Source organism: Dipteris shenzhenensis, chromosome 26, assembly GCF_047967505.1.
Source record: "Dipteris shenzhenensis isolate YYH24624 ecotype China chromosome 26, Dip_SZ_1.0, whole genome shotgun sequence".
Lineage (NCBI taxonomy): Eukaryota > Viridiplantae > Streptophyta > Polypodiopsida > Gleicheniales > Dipteridaceae > Dipteris > Dipteris shenzhenensis.
Window position 1 is genome coordinate 44,607,772 of NC_141621.1, and position 22,694 is coordinate 44,630,465.

The following is a 22,694-nucleotide window of genomic DNA, read 5'->3' on the forward strand; positions in this document are numbered from 1 at the left end:
CTAGAAAGAGCTAATGCATGAGATTATTTGAGAAAGGAAGTAGGAGGATTAAACTTTATGCATTGCTTATGCATGAAAATGAATCCTTGTTACATCCATCGCTCAATAATGATTACTATCCTTTTACAATCTCTAGAGAGGCATGATTTTGAAACATTAATGGAGGTTTAGTGTGCACCCAATCACCTTTCATGGAGGTTGAGGTGAGACAACATTTGGAATAGTGCAATATATAGACAATCATGACATTTAAAATTTTATGATGCAACTTTGAAGAAACAACCACTTTGTAATTTGTTTTGTATAGTTGTGTTGTTTTCTTTCAGTACATGATTTGAGAATATCAGAGGTTTTTTTTCCTTTTTAGGAAATTTTATGGAGAGTGAGAAGAGTGCAATAGTAAAAGAATAGTCACTTTGGATATCCTTTCAAGTAAGCAGATAGTTTCAAATACATACATTCTTACCATATGTAGGATTTTACAAGGGTGTCATGAAATAGATTTTAGAATGTTGGGGAGCATGTAATTTGTTTTAGAGTAAGTTGCATGCTATTCAACATGCAACACAATGGAGTCTAGTTAGAAGAAAAAGGTAACAGATCACTTTGGCACCTTCAAAGAATCTGCTTTAGAAACTTGGTATGTTTAATTCAAAAACTTGGTATGTTTAATTCATATATTATGATCTTGTTTTTAAATCAATATTTTAATAACGTTTATAGTTTTTTAATCTAATTTTTGTTGTAGTTATTGGAATTTTTTATTTTCAATGAAATTTTATGGAGGGTCGTTTAAATATAAAAGTATAGTCACTTTGGAGCTATTTTCAAGCACGCACTCTCTTACTATTGATCATTTTCTATAAAAGCTTTATAGAAATTGATTTTGAGATGTTTGCAACCATATAATTTTTTGGGAGCAAGATCCATCAACTTCAACAAGGAATAAAAGAGGAGCCACTACGGAGGACAAGTTGTTGGATCACATTTTCCCTTCAAAGATCCCTGTTCCAAGAATCCACTATGGCTCATTCACAAATTTTTGATTTATTTTAGATTCACCATTTCTTATAGGGGCGCAGCATTCATTCGTCGGTGAAATGTATCTCGTTCGGTAGCTTATGCGCGTATGTGAAATTTAGGCTGCTGGCCCAAAGCAAAGATTTGTAAATTTCTTCCCAATAGCTCAACAACATTTGTGGTATCTAAATGTAATATGTGTTGTTTTATTGTAATTTATTGAGTCAAGTGTGCTTTTAAAATTTTTAAATGCAAGTTCATGTTATTTGTTATGTATGTGTTGCCTTTGTATGTCGTATTAGTTTTGTTTTGCTATCATCACCATCTCTATGTGCTGATGTTATTGACATTCATATTTTATTTTATCATGCTTGGTACCATCATTAGATATTTTGCTTTACATACAATTGCAAGGGCATTTTACTTTATTATTTAGGTGATAGTTGTTTGCCGCCATTCTACCATGTTAAATTGCTGACGTTATTGACATTTATATTCTATTCAGCATGTTTGATTTGGTTAACCATCTTAATAATCATGAGTTATTTTAATTCTTGTTTCTATTGAAACTTTCCTTGCCCATGGAAGACCAATATATGGGGATGAAGTTATTAAGATAATGCGCAATAGAAGACATCCCTTCTCGATTAGATCCTATGCTTCCACCCTTGTGCATAACAGAGTCATCTCGCCACAAAGCATCCTGGAATCAAGAGAAATATCTGAACCACATAGAAGATGCCCCTAAACCCTAATAATGTATCAATGAAATTTTGTCATTTCCTTGCATCGTAGTAGCTGATGTACATTTGATAGAGATCCATATTAAAAAGTGTCCTCAATGTAGGAAATCTGGAATACTATGATGGGCCCAGGTTGCACCATTCCAAATTCCTTATTGCACTTTGTATATGGTTTTTTATCAGAGTAAGCTTTGAGGGGAGTGTATACTGCGGGTAAAATTTCAAACCTAAAAGAAGCCTCCAACTCTTTTTTTTGCAGGGCTTTCTAACCCTTATTTTTTATAGGGTAGCTTTTGCAGGCCTCATTCAATTATTAAATTTTAGAAGTAATATAAACTATCCTGAAAGCATACTCAGTTGAAAACAAATACCAAATTTGGTCAAATATAGAAACCCTGATTTTGGACTTGATAATTTTGTTTTTTTTTGTTTGCACCAGAGTGTTTCCCCACTTGATTTCATGCATGTAATGAAATCCAAATAAAAAAGAGCTCCCTAGCTAGGAAATTAGGCCTAGGTCGAACACCGTCCCAAATTTCCTAGCCATAGGGTTTGTTGAATATGATTTTTTTTCATACGTATTTCATCAACTCTAGCAACACACTTGTGCAAAAAAGACAAAAAACAAAATTATTAAGTCCAAAATTCACGCTTTTCGATTTGACCATATGCCTGAAGGAATTTGGTATGTTTTTCCACCTTAGTATACTGTGAGGTGATTTTATACTAAAGAAAAATCTGATGCAAACAAATCACAAATCAAAATAATAAAGTCTAAAATAAGGGTTTCTACATGTAAGCAAATGTCCCAATTAATCTAATATTTTTTGTACCATATTATGCTTTGAGGTGAGTATATTGTGGGACTTCTTACTCGAAATAAAATATACACTTACCTCAAAACCTTCTCTAGTAAAAAATATACCAAATTCATTGGAACATTTGGTCAAATCTAGAACCCTTAATTTTGGACTTGATTTTTTTTTGGGTGCTTTATTTTCACTAGTCTTCTTTGAGTTGATCTTATGTTGTTGATGAAATAAGACATGAAAGAAGCCTATAACCCTATTTTTTTTGTAGGCCTCTATAACCCTAATTTTTTGTAGGATAGTTTTTACAAGGGCCTCGTTCAAGTCTAAAATTCCAAAGATAGTATAAACTCAACTCAAAACATACTCAAGGGGGGAAATTTCCAAATGTCTAGAGACATTCCTTCATATTTAAAAACCCTAATTTTTTAGCTTGATAATTTTGGTTTGTGTTTTCTTTGAACCAGAGTGTTCCTCCACTTGATTTAATACATTCAAAACTAGGAACTCTAAACGGTGTGACCAGGGCCTACTTTTTGCACCGGAACGGTGCGACTTGCGCAAAAATTAGGCCTAAGTCACGTCGTTCAGGATTTCATGGTTTTTAATCTAGGTTTTCATGAGATGCATGAAATGAGGTGGAGGAATACTCTAATGTAAATTTTTAATGTATAGGAATGCCCACCAAAGGGTGTAATTGCACAAATTACATGACATCACTATCATCTCCTGCATGTTCTTCACACCTTCTAAAATAAGACAAGCATATGAATGTCAACTTTAAAGAAATCTTTTCTTTTGCCAACCGATTCAAGAATCACATCTTCTCTCTGAGCTCTCATGAAAAAGTACAATGAAAGAGATATCCACTTACATATAAGCGACCGCATGAGCACAAAAAAGAAATTAGCAATTGCTAAAAAAGAGCAATCAAATGAAGAGGTTGTTCAGCAAAACAATGTGCAGCAAAAAGAATTCGAAAGAAGAACGTGGTCTCAAACTAAGTTGCATCAGCTTGCTCGGAGCAAATTTGACAAAATATAGTGTAGGATAATGTCATTAGTAGTATCACAAGCTTGACAACCAAACTTATTTGTTTTATAAAACATTCATGAACTAAAGAAGACTAATCCATGTAATAAATTTTTGTCACACATTAACATTTGGAACTCAAAAGAATGTTATTCCCTTGACAACCAAACTTATTTCCTTATTGAAACTATATTCCATGTAAAAGTTACAAGCTCCTATCCTTTCCAAACTTATATCTTTAAACTTATATTTCCCCTCCTTTGCCTTCATCTTCACATTCACCTTTCTAGAGAGGAGGCCGCTATGGGAGATTCCCAATTCACCTTCATCTCTTCTTTCATAAATGCAATTGGCTCATCAAGAGTTTTGTTCCCAGTATTATCATATTTAGCATGGTTAATGAAGCCCTTAATGCCAAGAATAATATGGAACCTTAGCCAAAATTGCCAATCATACTCCTTTTTTATTGCAAGTATCACACGTAAAGAGCTTCCCAGTTTCCTCGATAAAAAGAGTCATAGAGGAAAGAGTTGGGGAGAAAGAGGGCCTTAATGCCAAACTATTGTGTTTAGGTTGAGATGGATTGCGTTTCTGCTAGACATGGCCAGCAAGATTTTTCTACACCCTTTTCGCGAGGGGTATTCATTGGGCATATATACCACCAGCATGCCTGCTAGCTCCTGTTTCGGACTCTCTATAGGCGATGAGCCATGAGATCTGAAAATGAATGGTTGTTCTTATAGCCAGCAACCAACTCTTTTCTTTTTTTTCATCGATAGCTCCTATTGGAAGCCGGTTGTATTGTTTTTTCAAGCATGAATAGAATTTACTTCTTCTTGCGAAAAAAAGAAAAAAAGGTGGAGATGGATTGATGTAAGCTCACCTATCAAGTGGACATTACAAGTCAAAAGATTAGCAAAGTCTTTTGTTCATGGATTAGCAAACACTTGAAAAACTTTGCCAAGGCCTATACAAAATTGAGTCTAGTGGGCACAATGACCACTTTTGATTTATTCAAATTGACCAACCTTTTGACCACATAGTTTAGCCTAGAGTTTGCAAAAACAAAGACTATAAATGGGCATTTTTGTCTTGAGTTTTATCTCGACAGCTAACATTTGTTAAAAAGAACAAATTCCAAAAGTATTAAGATTGCTCATTTTTGCTTTCCTAGACCGCTTGTATATGAGAAAATGAGCAAACCTCATGAACAAAAATGGGCCTTTTTGGCCTGCCATAGGCAAATCTAAGTGAAGGTGATTCAACAAGAAGCAAAAAATGGCCATCAAAAAATCTAGATTTTTTAATGATCACTTGCCTCTACAAATCCTCCACATTTTTAGCCTCTCTCTCTCTCTCTCTCTCTCTCTCTCTCTCTCTGTGTGTCTCCCTCATCGCTTTCAATGCAGCCACTTGCATTTACAAAAAGCTCAAACTCCAAAAGTACTAAAATCACTCATTTATGGAGTCTTTTTTGGGGGCTTGTTCATGTGTAAACTTATTTTGAAACCACAAAGCATGTTCCCACTCTGAAAGGAGCATTATGTGTTACGAAAAATATATTTTTGATATATATCTTGCTTTGGACATTATTATTTTAGTCGTGTGACTATGGCAAAATACTCCATAGGAGCGCACTGAACGTGGCGGGGGTCCTAGTGGATACTTTGTGTGGTTAGTTGGGGACACCTGACTAGCTTGTGTTTTGCCATGCTAGATGGTGGCTATTGTGGGTGAATCCATGTTAATACTGATGCCACTAGTGTTATTGGTATTGTGCTTGATTATTGTGCTTTGAGCGCGGTTATGTTGGGATTGGTTGATTTGATGATTCGTTCAATCGATTGTTAATAAATAATGTAATTGGTGACTTGAGTACAGGTGATGGAACTCATAGCGAGGATTGGAGAGAATGCGAGGGTACCGATCGAGGTGTCGCACAGCGCATTATATATGGCCATGGGCCAATTTTGTATTTGTTTTATTATTGCAAGTTTGAGCAATATATTTTATTGTGGACATAATTCATTTTGGGCCCTAAGATGGCTATGTAAAGCAAAATCCCTCATTTTTGGATGAGAGGGATAATTTTGGCTCCTTGATGCTTTTATGAAATATCATAAATACTCTAGATGAGGAAGCGTGAGCCACTCATCTAAGGGGGGAGATTGTACCCAGTTTGCTGTCGCTCTCATGGTGTGATTGTGCTTTTCCTTCTCCAATTGATTATGTGGTGAATTTGTGTGTTGAAAAGATTACCTTTTGGGGTATCATAGCAGATGGTCATGCTCTTGTGGAAGAAGAAAAGAAAATTAAGTTAAAATCCCTCGTGAGAGAAGAAGCTGTTCTGAAGCCCACAGGGGCCCATAGGGTCATGTTTTGCCAAGAGGTGGAAGGCGAGGCAATTTGCATAGCCTTCTTTCTACCGTGTGCATCGTGCAGTGCATAGTGTCCAAGTCTCCAAGGGAAATTTGACTGTCGCACACGCTGTCACATGTGCTATTGGACTCTAGGAGTCATTATAGGCTTTAGCACCTCGATTAGCTTTCTGCTCTCTCATATGAAGTCTGCATTGTGCGTCCATTGTTTTGCACACACTACGGCTTGACCGTCAATAACCACACTTTCAGTTCATGTGCCCATTAGATCCCTTGGATGTCGTGCCTCCACAGACTACTCACAGCTACAGATCAAGCCACAAGCAGCTTGTAATTTGCCTTGTCACGGCCTCATGAATTTCGTTGCAGCCTCTCACATCTAGGGCTTGCAACTCCGCGCGCCTGCCTACAACCACCTGTTGATCCTGCTCATCAAAGCAGATTCAAATCATTATTGCAAGTCTTGTTGTCAGCACACTCAGCCTCAGCTTGCACGCTCGTGACAGACTGCATTGATATCTTGAAGCTGTGAAGAGCATATTTTTCATGCCACCTTTGGGAAAGAGACCTCTGTAGAGACTTACGAAGAACTTTGCTATCAAAGATAGTAGCCACTGCAACCCTGCAGTCTCATCATAGCGGTCACTTCTTTTGCTTCTACCATCACACGTTGCGTGAGATTTGCGTGAGATTTGAAGGCTTGTTTAAAAAAAAAAGACAATGAATTAAGTCAAAGGAAATCCTTTGACTTCAAACAAAGGTACCCTAAGGTTCAAAAAGCCCTTCAAAAAGGATTTATTAAAACAAAAAGAGAGACGTTTTCCCTTTCGTTGGTGTTCTGCAACACAAAGTGCAAGCCTACCCCACCGACCAACGAAGGCGCATTATTAAAAAAAAAGAGAGAGAGCAAGGCAAAATCTAAAGAAGCTCAAATCAAGAAGGTGATTGGAATGACGAACCACCGAGCAATTAATTGGAGATCAGTCGAGTGCAAAGATGACTACGAGCAACATCATTGGTCACATATCTCTCACTCTAGTCCTTTCTACATCCGATCAAAGAGCGAGATAATTGATTTCTTTTTGCTTTATATTTCATGCACTTATTATCTTCCGCCATCTGTTGTCTTACCATACACTTCAATCAGATCTTTATTTCATCCGTTTAATTCTCATACACTTAATATCTTTATTTTTCCTCCATTCCATTTTATTTGTACTTATCGCATTATCATGGCGCATCAGCCACAACCACCCATGCTCCAAGAGCAGCTAGACGCACTTTAGGCACAGTTGGCCGATGAGCGTGAGCATAGGGAGAGATTGGAAAAGAAAATCAATGGTAAGAAAAGGAAGAGACATTCATCTGATGATGAGTCATCCGACAATGATACTATTATCAGGACAGTCAAAGCCACACTGAGAGCACAAAATTCGAGGAAGAAGACTAAGATAAGTAGAAAAGCTTTCTCATTTCAAAATTTTGATGGAAAGAAAGAAGCACGCACAGTCTTGTCTTGGATCAGTCAGCTTGATGATTATTTTTCGGGGGAGAAATTCTCTGAAAAAGATAAGATTAAATGTGCTGCAAATAATTTAGTAGAGAGTGCTGCACTTTGGTGGAACATCACTAAGCACAGTAAAAGGTGACCAAAATCTTAGAAGTCTTTTCAAAAGCTCATCAAGAGAGATTTCCTCCCCTCACATTTCAAAGCAAAAGCTAGATAACAATGGGATACTTTCAGGCAATTCGATAAGGAAACGATCTCCACATATATTGATAGATTTTGGCAAACATTGATCCAATTACAATCCTTAGAGAAAATTAATGAGTGAGATCAACGAAGGAAGTATGTAGCAGGTCTAAAGTCTAAGTTGAGAGCCGAGATTAACATGTTTCATCCTCGCTCACTAAGCTTAGCAATTTCTCTTGCAATGAATTGTGAAAGGAAGAATGGGATCCCAAAAGAAGGGAAAGATTCAGAATGGCATGTACCTTTCCATAAGAAAAAGAAATTTGATAAAAAGCCTTTCTTTAAATCTAAAAATGGTTTTGCTCCACAGAAGACAGATTCTAAATGGTGGGAATTTTCCAAAGAAAAAAATAAGGTGTTTCAAGTGCAACACGGTGGGACACATAGCCACTGAGTGTCCTAAAAGAAAGAAGACCCTGGTGGCGAAAGTGCACATGATTGACGATGAAGCAGCCAAGCAAGAGGGAGGTAAGTATAATTGTCATGCTCTTCTAAAGATGAAAGATTTCATTAATGGCAAAGAGGTTGTTATTTTGCATGACGATGGTAGTACGCATGATTTCATTTCGGAAAGAACCTTAGCAAAGCTAAACCTAGAGTCTTTCCCATCTAACTATAAGGTCAAAGCTGCTTTTACCAAAACAAAGTACAATTGTACTAGAGAAGTCAAGAATCTTGAAATCTCAATCAAACCTTACAAGGATACACGAGACTTTCTAGTGGCACCCCTACAGGGAGTGGACATCATCTTAGGAATGCCATGGAGACATCAATACAATCCTAAGATAGAATATGATTAACATCAGATGTGGATTGAGAAGGACAGACAAGAAACATGTCTAAAAAGCTCAATGAGACCTAAGATCAATCCTTTACTCAACCACACACAAGCCAAAAGAGCAATTAGAAAACGTGAGAAGACATATTTGATTTTGGTGAATACGATAATGGCTACTCAACCAAACACTAAGCCTACACACCAAAAGTTTCTTTCTCAATTTTTTGATTGTTTCTTAGAAGATTTACCGCCTGGACTACCATGTTCTCGACCTGAAGATCATAGGATAGAAATCCGATCGGGCAATACTCCGCCTTGCAAAGCTCCTTATAGAGTCAATCAACTAGAACAAAAGGAAATTCAAAAGCAAATGGAGGAACTAATAGAGAGAGGATTGATAAGACCTAATAGTTCTCCTTATGGAGCACCTGTCTTATTAGTCAAAAAGAAAAATGGAACCTACCAAATGTGCATAGACTATCGTGCATTGAACAAAATCACAGTGAAGAACAAATATCCAATTCCGAGGATTGATGATCTTTTGGACAAATTGAAAGGGGCCAAGGCCTTCAGTAAGATAGATCTCAAATCCGGCTATCATCAAGTTCATATGGTAGAACTAAGAAGAGGATATATACAAGACTGCCTTTAGAACTCAAACGGGACATTATGAGTTCCTAGTTATGCCTTTTGGGCTAACTAATGCTCAAGCTACTTTTAGTAGAATGATGAGCCGAATCCTTCTTAAACACCAAGATTGTGTGGTAGTATTTTTTGATGATATTCTGGTATTTAGCAAAGATGTTGAGGAGCATAAAGGACATCTGAAGCTAGTCTTTTCACTCTTGAAAGAAAATCAATTGTACATAAACCCTGAAAAGAGTAGTTTCTTTCAAGATAAGATAGAGTATTTGGGTCACATTGTATCTGCCGATGGGATTCGAGTAGATCCAAAGAAGATTGAGTGCATAATCACATGGCCTAAACCCCAAGATATACATGAATTAAGATCATTCTTGGGATTGTGTAGCTTTTATAGAAAGTTTGCCAAGAATTTCGCATACATTGCACATCCATTGACAGACCTTCTTAGAAAAGCTAAGCATTTCTTATGGACTGAGCGTCAAGATAAATCTTTTACAACTTTGAAGGAAGCTCTCACACAAGCTCCTGTGTTGCAATTAGCCAATTTCTCTAGACCATTCTTTGTAGTTGCTGATGCTCTTAGCAGAAAGCCAAGTATTAATCACATCACTGCTGTAGAGACTCAGCCTTTTGAAGGTGTGAAGAATTCTTATCAAGGGGATCCAGACTTTTCTGATATATGGAACAAATTAGAGAATAACAATTGGAATCCTATGTTGGACTATTCATGCAATGATGGATACCTCTTTTATCAAAAGAAATTATGCATCACTCGACTCTTTAGACAAATTGTAATGGAGGAAATGCACCAACTACCATATATGGGACATAGGGGAGTGACTGCCACTTTACAAGTGATAGCAAGAGAATTTCATTGGCCTACTATAAGAAAAGATGTGGCTAAGTTTGTAGCCAAATGCATCTTATCAGAAGATCAAGAGTTACAAAGGAAAGACCCCAATATTGCTTATGCCTTCGCCTATTCCTACGCAACCTTGGGAACAAATATCTATGGATTTCATAACAGGTTTTCCTTTTATAGTGAATCAAAATGATATGATTTGGATGATAGTAGATCGCTTTAGTAAGTAAGCTTATTTCATCCCATGCAAGAAGACTTTAACAGCTTAGCAAGCTACACATTTATTCATCAAGCATATCTTTGTTCATCATGGCTTGCCAAAGATTATATTGTCTGATCGAGATTCGAAGTTTTGCAGTAACTTCTGGACTACATTATTTCATAATCTAGGCACTAAGTTAGACTTCTCATCAGCTTTTTATCCAGAATCGAATGGACAAACTGAGGTTACAAACAGTACTATTCTGGATATGATAAAAGCTTATGCGGGAAGTCAACCAAAGACTTGGGACAAATACATTCATCTCTTACAGTTTGCTTATAATAATACTCCTCACTCTACAACTGGAAGAGCACCCTTTGAGATTATCTATGGGAAGGTTTTACCTATTCCTATCACACGATTGATCCATAGAGTGGAAGCAGCAGATGCATTTACCCACAACTATCAAAATATTCTCAAAGAGGTTCAAGAAGCCATTGCAATCGCTCAAGAGAAGTACACAAAACAAGCTAATAAGAAACGGAAACACATGCTTTTTAAAGAAGGCGATCATGTACTTCTTCGGATTGAGAAAAGAAGATTGAAGAGTGTTGAGAAATGGCCAGTAATCAAGATGTCACCACGTTTTTATGGACCATTCAAGGTGATTCAAAAAATCAATGATCTAGCTTATAGGCTTGAATTACTTCATAATTGGAAAATACATAATGCTTTCCATATCAGCCTCTTAAAGCCCTTTAAAGGACCTTTACCTATTCATCTTGTCTATGAAGAGGTTCCATTGATTGTTGATGAAGAAGAAATTCTAGAGCCCAAATGCATTATTGATAATCAACAAACCTCGACCCGAAAAGGAAATGTCTATATTAAATACTTGCTCAAATTTAAGAATCATCCAAGAGATGATGCTTAGTGCCATAGGAGCGCACCGGATGCGGCGGGGGTCCTAGTGAATACTTTGTGTGGTTAGTTGGGGACGCGTGACTAGCTTGTGTTTTGCCATGCTAGATGGTCGGTATTGTGGGTGACTCCATGTTAATACTAATGTTGCTAGTGTTATTGGTGTTGTGCTTGATTATTATGCTTTGAGTGCGGTTATGTTGGGATTGGTTGATTCGGTGATTCGTTCAATCGATTGTTAATAACTAATGTAATTAATTGGCAGCGTGAGTACAGATGATGGAACTCATAGCAAGGATTGGAGTTAGTGCGAGGGTACCGATCAAGGTGTCGCACAGCGCATTATATATGGCCATGGGCCAATTTTGTATTTGTTTTATTATTGCAAGTTTGAGCAATATATTTTGTTGTGGACATAATTCATTTTGGGCCCTAAGATGGCTATGTAAAGCAAAATCCCTCATTTTTGGATGAGAGGGATAATTTTGGCTCCTTGGTGCTTTTATGAAATATCATAAATACTCTAGTTGAGGAAGCGTGAGCCACTCATCTAGGGGAGGGAGATTGTACCCAGTCTGCTGTCGCTCTCATGGTGTGATTGTGCTTTTCCTTCTCCAATTGATTATGTAGTGAATTTGTGTGTTGAAAAGATTACCTTTTGGTTTCATTATGTGGTTTTAGAAGGCCTCATTTTATTTTTCATGAAACACAAGGCCTCATTTCAAATCGGCAGTTTGTAAAATGCTTCCCATGCTTTTGCATTTGGCATAGATATCCAGCAAGGTGAAATATCTATTTCCAGCACTTTCTACCAACCTTAGCATGTATTTCTGTCTATGGCTCCCATGCTACAACAAGCTCTCAAGTGACAAACAAATGTGGTGACATAAAGATGCACAGTGGGAGGAACACCCTCCAGTTGCATTTGTTAGCAATGCCCTAAAAGGGGCAGGCTATGGCAATGATTAAGTTACTCCTTTGAATTTGCGTGTGTTGAGAAGTGGCAGCCATGTACTTGGTGGATCTTGAGTTTGCTGGCAGGCATGCCACTGGCAGTCTTGCCATGCATGCTGCCCCTCGCTTTGATTTGGTTTTCCTCATTTCTATGGCTCTCACCTTATAATGCCCTTCCATTGCAGGCTTTCTGATCTTGTTCTCGCTCACCTTACGATCTGTTCTCTGCAGCTTCCCTGCGATCTTTATCTTTTGTGACTCCCTCTTAGACGCTAGGAACAACGACCACTTGATCACCCTCGCCAAGGCATAATATCATCTCCTTTACAGCTGAGATCTCCCTAGCCACCGCCCCATTGGAAGGTTTTGCAACGATTCGCTTAGTGTCGACTAGCTCGGTGAGATGAAAGTATACGCTCATTGTTTTCTCTCCCGCTTACTTGAAAGCAAGTGAGAACATTCTCCAAGGTGCAAGCTTTGCATCGGCAGGTGCGAGCATCATCGTCAATTCCACTGGTGAACTATATGTAAGGAGATGTTCTTATGATGGTTCTTTAGTCTTGCAAGGTTGTTAGAATGGTGTTTCTAGGCAATTAGAAACAAAATGTGTTCCTTATTGTGTTGGAATACATTGTATGGCACATTGTACGAATATGGATTACAAAGTTAAATCCACATTTCCCTTGGTGCAAGCAATTGAGACTTTGGTTAAAAATGCTACTCTTACTTTTGCAAGAGTCCAAAAAGATACAATCAATTTCTAGTTATTGCAGAAGAAGCGGTGGATAGAAAAAGGGAGATAATTTTTGGATACTAGAAGAGTGAAGAGACTATGGGATGCTTAAGGTAGCGTTGAGTGTCTACAATCTTTCCATCATTTGTACAATCTAGGCTCCCTATTTGCATCTACACTCCCTACCTATTAATTATAAAATCTACACGCGCTCCCTGCTCTAATCGACCTCTTGCCTCCTTGTTGCAATTTCCTCTTCTACTGTCTCTCTCTCTCTTCCCCTCCACTCACTCACTCTCTCTTTCCCTCCACTCAGCCCTCGCCTCTCCCTCCCTCCTCTCTTTCTCCCTCCCCCTTCTCCTATTTTAGTTCTGGAGAGCCTTCACAGCCCCCTACCTCCTCCCTTCAGAGTGTCCTCATATATATAGCCACCTGCAGAACGTTCTGGAGAAAGAGGCACTTGGAGAACATTATGTAGAAAAAGTCTTCTTCAAGAAGCCTCTTGCACCCTCCCCTTCTTTGTTGAATTCGCCTTTGTGAAGCGGGTCTCTCCCCCCTCTTCCGCACGCTAATTAATTAATGGGGTTCCGTAGTTCATTTTGTGCTACCTTCCTTCCCTTCCAACAAACGTAAGGAAGGTCTTCATCTCCCACCTTCCAACCGTCCATGCATTCTCTTACACCTTCCCCAAACTTAAGTAAGGTCTTCCTCTCACCTGTCCTTGTTTCCCCGCTCGTAAGCGTCCAATTCGTTCCCTTCCCTCCTCATCATGGACGTCAATTCACTCTTTCATATCGTGCTAGCGATGCTCCCACCACCCAACACACCCCTTCGCTCGATTGTGGCACCACTAGTCTCGAGTCGCACGATGGGCCATTCAGTGATGATCTGCATCGCCTGAAACGGAGCTCTTCAATAGACATTGCCACCTTTGCCACCCTTCTACGGAGCTGCACCAATGCGAAGAATCTTTCCAAGGGACGCCAGCTCCATGACCGCCTAACTACAAGTAACCATATAGAAGACTTATTTTTGAAGAATTTGCTGGTGGATATGTATGGAAAGTGTGGAGCTTTGGGCGAGGCACGCTCAATTTTTGACAAAATGCCCCAGCGCAACCTGTTTTCGTGGAATATCATAATTGCTGCATATGTTCAACACGGACAGTGCGACGAAGCTCTCCGTCTCTTTCAGGAAATGCGCTGGAAAGGTCGGATCCCAGACAGGGTCACCTTCGGTACTGTCATTGCTGCTTGTTCTGCGACGGCATCTCTACTGCAAGGTAGGATGATCCATGCCATTGTTGTTGGAGATGGACTTGAGTGGGACGTGTTAGTGGGCACCGCCCTTATAAACATGTATGATAGGTGCGATGCTCTAGAGGATGCACGTTCAATATTCAATGCATTGCGTGAACGGAATGTGCGTACATGGAATGGCATCATGTCATCATACGTTCAACGTGAATTTGGGAACGAGGCCCTCCGACTTTTTCAGCAAATGCAGCAGGAAAGATTCAAACCTGACAAATTCACCTTTGGCATCGTTCTTGGTGCATGTAGCAGTCTTGAATCGATAGCAGCAGGTGTGATAATACATGCCAGCATCGTTTCCAGTGGAGATGAGTCAGATCTTGTAGTGGCGAATGCTCTTGCTACTATGTATGGCAAGTGTGGAAAACTGGATGATGCACGGAGGGTGTTTCACAAAATGGCTGAAAGAAATGTGGTCTCATGGACTGCCATGATTTCGACATATGTGCAGCATGGGCATGGCAAACAAGCTCTTTACCTCTTCCACCAAATGCAGTGGGAAGGTGTGAAACCCAACAAGGTTAGCTTCTGTAGTGCCCTTAGTGCATGTGCAAGCCTGGCAGTCCTTAAGGAAGGCAAAGAAATCCATGCTGAGCTTATCAAGGAGGGATTTGCTTCGGGAGCTGTTCTCAGGACTGCCCTAATCAATATGTACGGCAAATGCAACAGTATGGAAGAGACACGCAGGGTGTTTAACATATATTATTGTGAGGATGTGGTTATGTGGACTGCCATGATTGCTGCTTATGCTCAACATGGGGATGGGAACGAGAGCCTTCAACTTTTCCAACAAATGCAGCAGGCTGGAATCAAGCCAGATGAAACTACCTTTGTGAGTGTTTTAGATGCATGTGGCGTGGCAGATTTTGAAGAGGGTGAAAGCCTTCATGGTGTGATTATTGCTAATGGATTTGACTCAAATGTGGTGGTTGCAAATGCCTTGGTTAACATGTATGGCAAATGTGGGAGTCTGGACAAAGCAAGAATGGTGTTTGATAAAATTTATCGGCCTAATGTTGTATCATGGACTGCTATGGTTGGCATATATGTCCAATACGGCTATGGTGAAATAAGCCTTCAACTTTTCCAGCAGATGCATGAAGAAGGTGTGCAAGCAAACACTTCTACATTTATTTGTGCTGTAGGTGCATGTGCAAACGTAGCAGCTGTGACTGAGGGTAAGATAATTCATGCAAATATTATTGACCATGGTTTTGAGTCAGATGCTCAGCTGGCCAATGCCCTTGTCAACATGTATGGCAAGAGTGGGTGTTTAGAGGAGGCGTGGAGGGCTTTTAACTGTATGCATGAAAGGGATGTAGTGTCCTGGAATGCCATGATTACAGGATGTGCTCAATATGGCCATGGTAAGGAGGCCTTGCAACTGCTATCAAGAATGCTGCAGGAAGGTTTCAAGCCCAATGAGATCACATTTGTTTGTGTTCTCTCATCATGCAGTCATGCTGGGCTTGTATATGAGGCCTGCCAATACTTTTCTTGCATGAGCAAAGAATATGCCATCATGCCCAAAGTCGAGCACTACGGGTGCATGATTGACCTTTTTGGCCGGGCTGGTCAGTTGAAAGCGGCAGAGGATATCATTGAGGAAATGCCATTTCCAGCCGATGCTGCAGCTTGGGAAACATTGATTTGTGCCTGCAGAATATATGGTGATGTCGAGCGAGGAAAAAGAGCAGCAGAACGTGCTATGGACTTGGATCCAGAGAAGGCATCGCTGTATGTACTGCTATCAAATGTATGTGCGGCAGATGGGATGTCGGATGATGTACCATTTTGAAAAGCGATCACAGATGGCTGTATAAACCCATTCAGGGATTTTGAAGCATCCTGTGAGCAATGGGGCAGATGCCAACCCTCCCTGCTACTCATCTATCAGTCAATTGCAGCAACTAGAGGGGCATGGAGCTCCTATCTTGTTGCTCTCCAAGGGAAGCTTGGGTGGGTACCTTTCAAGAAGCTGCTGAGCATCTCCCCTGGGAGACGCTGCTCATGTTGGAGGTAAGTGTTTCTTGGAACCTCCTGGGAGACGCTGCTCATGTTGGAGGTAATTGTTTCCTGGAACCAGAGTTGGAGAAATGTAGGCTTTGGGAAGAGCTCGAAGCAAGACAAGTGAGAGCAAGAGAAAGAAAGAGCAGAAGCAAGAGAATCATTCAAACTGCGATGTGTGAGCATTTCAATGTGGCATTTCAAGGCAAGAAAATTTTTACAGCTCATACCAGTGGAGCTGGTTCCCGCTTCTGCATAACAGATTAGTCTGTTGCAATCCCTCCCTTCCTTTATGCTATTCCATCCTCCCCTTCTACCCTCCTGCTATTCTACACAGTAAAATATTAACATTCCATTCCCTTTCTCAATTTGCAGATTGAGAAGAGCTCAACAGGCCTGAGCCCAATAGCACTAGTCAAGCAGGCGAACCAATCCTTTGTCAAGGACTTAGTCATCATGTCTGCCAGCGTGTTGTGGGTGCTGCAGAACTGCAGGTCCAGGTCTCCATTCTGTACCAGTTATCGTATAAGGTGTTACTGCTGCAGGCCGTTGTGTTTTTATCGAATTTCCCCTTTTTCTCAGAAGCAAGCACCCTTGGTTGTTATAAAGCACTATCCACATTTGCTCGAGTCTGAGGTCCCTCTTGAGGTTTTTGAGCCAGATTTATTCCTTGTTTGCATGGCAGACTCCTATCTCTTGATGAGGACCAATTGATGGCTCCTCCTTTGAGCAAATTCACAAAGCAACAGGTAGACTTTCAGTTATCTGGATCCCCAGCCCAGTTGATGTCCGCAAAGTCAAGCATTCTGGCTGAGCTCCCAGAATATCGCAATCCATGCCCGGCTGTCCAACACAAACCTTAATACCCGTTTGGCTGTGCCAATGTGCATTCCAGATTGACAAGGAATTGGCTAAATTTCATTAGAGCTGTCATATTGGGGCATGTACTGTTAGAAAATACTCAACAGAGGGTACACGCAGTGGAAGACTTATAGTAATGCCCAGGAGCTCACACAGTGTGCGGTGGGTGTGGAATCACAAACTTCTTTACTTATGTGCATTCAATAGATGTGCAGACTCATCAATAGACAATGAACCAACCAGATAGAGAAACCACCAAAAAATATATATTTCCGTCCAAAACTATGGACACAATACAAAAGAGAGACAGATCCAGAGTCCCACCAATGATGTGGTCCTCTGATCTTACCACAAGGTCCTTCTCCTATCTGCTGGCTATCTCTAGACTCGAGCCCGCGTGCTCCACCTGGAGCTTCTGTAGACTTTCCGTCCAGATCACAACACCTTGCTGCCCTGAGAGACAGCCAAGGTTCAGCCCTTGAGAGCTCAGTCTGCAGCACACCTTCTACTCTCCTTCACCTCCAAGATGAGGCCCAAGAAAATGTCTTCTGGCTGCTCCTGTCTGCTGCTGGTTCTGCTGAACTGTTGGATGTGAAATGAGGCCCAGGGCCTCTCCTTTTATAGGCCCCAAGGGGGCTGACAAAATACTGACCAGCCTGCAGTAGACTGGCTGACCAGACTGGCCGACCAGTCTGTGGCTGGTCCAGCCCTAAAAGGGCACACAATCCAGGGCTTTTGGTCCAAACTTCCAGGGCCCTTTTGCCCTCCATTCAAGGCAGGGATCCAGCCTATATAAGGCCTGCCTTCTGCCCACTGACAGCCATATTTGCTGCTGCATATCTGGGCCTGCCCGCCTGTACTACGCCATCATCAGGGTCTGTTGCAGGCCCTTCACTTGCCCACTACCCTCGCCATGCTGAAGCCATCTACAGGTTCCAATCCTGTGAGGTGCTGCCCATGTGGCAGCCCCCTCTCTTCTTCTCTCTTGGGCACATCCTGCCCTAGGTCTCCCTCCCCCACGCACTCCTCATTTGGGGGCTTACAGATGGGGAGGTGACCTTTCCAACACCCCCTCTCACCGACACATATCGGCCCAATGCCAACACGTCGATGAAAATGCTCCAGTAACTCCCTGGTTGTAGTCCTCTGGAACCTTTCGGTGTCGAAATCTTTTCCTGGTTTTTCATCCAGTGGCTCTTGCTCCACCAGGTCCGGTTCCGCTTCCGCACACCATCCTGGTACACAGGTCCATCTTTGGTAGCACCTCGTGGTACCACCTCCTTTAGTCACGTTCCCGCCTCTAAACTCGAGCAATCCAGCCGTCACGATCTTCCAATTGTCCCCCTCATAATGAGTGAACAACCTGGAGTCTTCCAGGCACCATGCTTTGAGGGTTTGTTTCAACCCGTCCTTCCTTTGGCAAGGTCTGCAACCAATGAATATTTCCAGATAACCTGGACCATGAACTCTCACTGAGTTCTCAAGTAGGTACTCTTCTGGCTTTAGTACTCTTTGTCCATCACCTTCTAGCAATCTGCGTCCAAGATTTGAAGAAGCACCAATACTTCCCCTTCTGCCTTCGAAGAAGGCCAATTCCTTCCAATCTCTTATTACCTAAGACAAATGAAGAGCAGAGTCTCTCCACAGCATGCTATAAAGACTCAAATGCAGAATATCAAATACATACCAGACTGTTGTACTGCTTGAATGTTCGCTCTGAAAGCAAACTCTCATCGAGGCACCCACCAAGCGCTTGTGTAATCCTGTACTGTCCCCTTCTGAACTCCAGCATCCATCTGACCATGAGACCCCAGGGCCTTCCATGGAATCCACCCTCGTGTTAGTGTCAACAGCCACACACCTGAAAGGTACCAAGCGCTCCATGCTGTCCTTCACCTTCATAAAGGCATCTGACTCCTCGTCAACCCACATCTATATGTCATACATCCTTACTGTGATTTCTAGATCAACATATCTGACCTCAGTAACACTCGGTGATGTCACCAGGAACAACTCTTCGATTACCACATTTGCTTTGGCCTTTCCCTTTGAATCTGAGTCACACTCCTTTTTGTTTTTCAGATCCGCCTTTTTCTTTTTGCAGTCCTTTGCAAAATGTCCTGGCGTATCACAGTAGAAACACTTCTTCTTGTGCTTTCTCTTCGAAGTCCCCTTGTCGTTAGAGTCGTCTTGCTTGGACTTGCTACCGTTAGGCTTGCCCTTTCTTTTGCCAGCGGAATCCTTCACTAGCATCGCCTTGTCATCTTTATCCTCGTTGTAGAGCTTCTCCCGAGCTTCCTCATGTAGCAGTAATGGACACAACTCCTCAAACGTCAGAGGTTTGGTCCTCTGTCTTGCTGTCACAGCCGTAACAAAGCTCTTGAAACTCCGAGGTAGTCTCCTCAGTACCATCAAGGCCAGATGGCATGAGTCTGTCTTCTGACCAATTGCTGCCAGCTGATCCCTCACCACCTTGACCTTCGTCAAATGGCTATGTACCGTATCTCCTTCCATATCAAGATTGTAGAGTTGATGCTGAAGAAGCACAATCCGGGAGGTATTGTCCGTCTCGTACAGATCCTTTAGGGTAGCCCATGCCTCTACTGATGTCTCGGCCAGCTGGATATGTGGAAGAACGGAATCCGCCGTAGTCCCTATGATTATTGCCAAGGCATGGGCATCTCTGTCTTCCCAAGCTTCAAGCTCCTCTGTGTCTACTGCCATGAGTATCTCCCCTTTACTGTCCACCATGACCTCCGGCTTCGACTCCTCTCCCGTGGTCAGCTTCCACAACTTCCGAGCCACTAAATGACTCTGGATCTTCACTTTCCAGATCGGGTAATTAGTCCCATCCAGGTTCCCAGACTCTCCAATATTAGGGATAGTGAAAGAGAGAAAACTGGGGGAGGAGGAAGGGAAAGCAGGGGATGAAGAGGCTGTAGAGGTCGACATCTCTGCTGTTTATACCACACAGCAAAGTCAACCAAACTCAATTTCAGTAAAACCAGAACTCTGAATGCATCCGACTGAACCCGAGTCACCCTCCTTCTCACAAGGGCACAATCCTCCAGTCGTGGAAGTCGATTCCCTAGAGCTTTTGAATCAGGGTCGTCCTTCAGCAAGGTCCCTCAGGCTCCCACACCTGTGAGCCTCCTACTTGGGCTCTGATACCATGTTAGAAAATACCCAACAGAGGGTACACGCAGCGGAAGACTTATAGTAATGCCCAGGAGCGCACACAGTGTGCGGTGGGTGTGGAATCACAAACTTCTTTACTTACGTGCATTCAATAGATGTGCAGACTCATCAATAGACAGTGAACCAACCAGATAGAGAAACCACCAAAAAATATATATTTCCGTCCAAAACTATGGACACAATACAAGAGAGACAGATCCAGAGTCCCACCAATGATGTGGTCCTCTGATCTTACCACAAGGTCCTTCTCCTATCTGCTGGCTATCTCTAGACTCGAGCCTGCGTGCTCCACCTAGAGCTTCTGTAGACTTTCTGTCCAGATCACAACACCTTGCTGCCCTGAGAGACAGCCAAGGTTCAGCCCTTGAGAGCTCAGTCTGCAGCACACCTTCTACTCTCTTTCACCTCCAAGATGAGGCCCAAGAAAATGTCTTCTGGCTGCTCCTGTCTGCTGCTGGTTTTGCTGAACTGTTGGATGTGAAATGAGGCCCAGGGCCTCTCCTTCTATAGGCCCCAAGGGGGCTGACAAAAAACCGACTAGCCTGCAGCAGACTGGCCAACCAGACTGGCCGACCAGTCTGTCGCTGGTCCAGCCCTAAAAGGGCACACAATCCAGGGCTTTTGGCCCAAACTTCCAGGGCCCTTTTGCCCTCCATTCAAGGCAGGGATCCAGCTTATATAAGGCCTGCCTTCTGCCCACTGACAGCCAGATTTGCTGCTGCATATCTGGGCCTGCACATCCTGCCATATCTGCGCCTCTGCCAGGTCCTCTTCCCAGCCACGTGTCCTGCGCCGTATTCCTGTACATCCTACTGTCCTGACCCGCCTGTACTGCGCCATCATCAGGGTCTATTGCAGGCCCTTCACCTGCCTACTACCCTCGCCATGCTGACGCCATCTGCAGGTTCCAATCCTGTGAGGTGCTGCCCATGTGGCAGCCCCCTCTTTCTTCTCTCTTGGGCACATCCTGCCCTAGGTCTTCCTCCCCCACGCACTCCTCATTTGGGGGCTTACAGATGGGGAGGTGACCTTTCCAACATGTACACTGTACAGATCATCACGTACATAAGCCCTCCTACTAATGAGCGATATGGGATGTGTTATGCCCCCTCCCATTCACCATTAGTTGTTAGAAAAGGACCTTAACAAAACTTCTCTGATTGGGCAACATTGATGTTCAATCACTCCTAAACATCTTTCATTCACATTATTGGTTTGCCCACCTTTTGTTTTCATTCCTGCTTGTAATTTGCATGCCTTTTTCTAATGGATGATGATTGGCTGCAGTTGTGGATGATGATGCCATTATGGACGATGCTGACAAGTCAAGGTCGCAAGAAAGGTCCAAGAAAGAGGTAAATGGTATATTATTTCCACATGGACCTGAAAGAAAAGAAGGGACCTCAATGCTGCGAGAGGAGATGGATGGAACAACTAAAGACACCTAGCCTCATCTGAAATTTGAATAACAGTGCTTTTTTGCATTGATGCAGATACTTGACCAAGGCATTGTAGTGGCTATCTCAGGTGTGCGTTCATAGGCTCAACAGATAGCTTTGTGATCCAGGTATTTGCACAGACAGCAGACCTAATGCTTCTTGGACTCTGTCCTTGTCTCGTTGATGTTCGTGGTTTTAATACCTTGCTGTTGTGAAGGGGTTACAAGAATTTATGTATATACTGTTCAAGGACAACGCAAGGCACCAATCTTCTGATGCAGGACTTCTTGAATTGGTTTTTGTCATGGTCATGCTTCGTAGGCAGGTCAGGGTGGAGCACATATGGAAGGGGATCTTTGAGAGAGTAAAGTAAGTGTGCGAGAACTTTGAACTGAATAATTTGCTCAAGGAAAATTGCAAATTTGCTAGTATCTCATGAATCTTAACGATAGACAAGCCAACAATCTCCAGATTCAAGCATAAGATTACCAAGGAGCCACAATGGAGCGTGGTTGGGACACACTCATGTCTATGGAATAGATTGCCCTAATAGCCTTCAATTCTGAGCCTTAACACATATTGCATATGTAAAGACAATTGAAAAATATAACATGTTTCTAATGCGTATGTTTGTAAAAGTGTGCTGGAAAATCATAGATCTCTTGGGAACTCTCCCATCCCCAATATTGGCAGCATGTGTGATGCTCTACATGCAACCACTTCATTCCCCACCATCATCATGACCTTGTCCCCGCTTTTGAGAGCCATCCCCTATTATTACGATTACGAAAAATTAATTATGAACAAAGTCCAACCAAGGAATTTCATAAGACCAATGAAGATGTCCTTGTACTGGGGAAGAATGGCAATAGTGCCATTCTCCATGTGGGATTGTGGAGAATGGCACTGGTTCCATTCTCCATGTGAGTCTAGCTTTCCTATAGAGTGGTAAATTCCACGTGATGATGTGGCTGTAATAAAAAAAGCATGCATGAGTTGTGGCTATGTGGAGTGAAGGAGGCGCTTCTAGATGGCAAGGTGGTGGC

General features: G+C 41.9%; 1 protein-coding gene across 3 annotated transcripts; it reads left to right on the forward strand.

Annotated features, from left to right (window-relative positions):
- Positions 1–13,427: 13,427 nt before the first annotated feature.
- Positions 13,428–22,176, forward strand: LOC147885143 (pentatricopeptide repeat-containing protein At5g27110-like). 3 transcript variants are annotated; one of them, XM_087397089.1, is made up of 4 exons: positions 13,428–16,650; positions 21,497–21,564; positions 21,703–21,776; positions 21,970–22,176. In XM_087397089.1, the coding sequence occupies exon 1, from the start codon at positions 13,497–13,499 to the stop codon at positions 15,939–15,941; it is 2,445 nt and encodes an 814-aa protein (XP_087253215.1). In that variant the 5' UTR covers positions 13,428–13,496; the 3' UTR covers positions 15,942–16,650; positions 21,497–21,564; positions 21,703–21,776; positions 21,970–22,176. The 3 variants fall into 3 exon arrangements, with proteins under 3 accessions (XP_087253215.1, XP_087253217.1, XP_087253216.1); XM_087397091.1 differs by having other exon boundaries at positions 13,428–16,162; XM_087397090.1 differs by lacking the exons at positions 21,497–21,564; positions 21,703–21,776; positions 21,970–22,176 and adding an exon at positions 16,836–17,003 and having other exon boundaries at positions 13,428–16,680.
- The last annotated feature ends 518 nt before the right edge of the window (positions 22,177–22,694 follow it).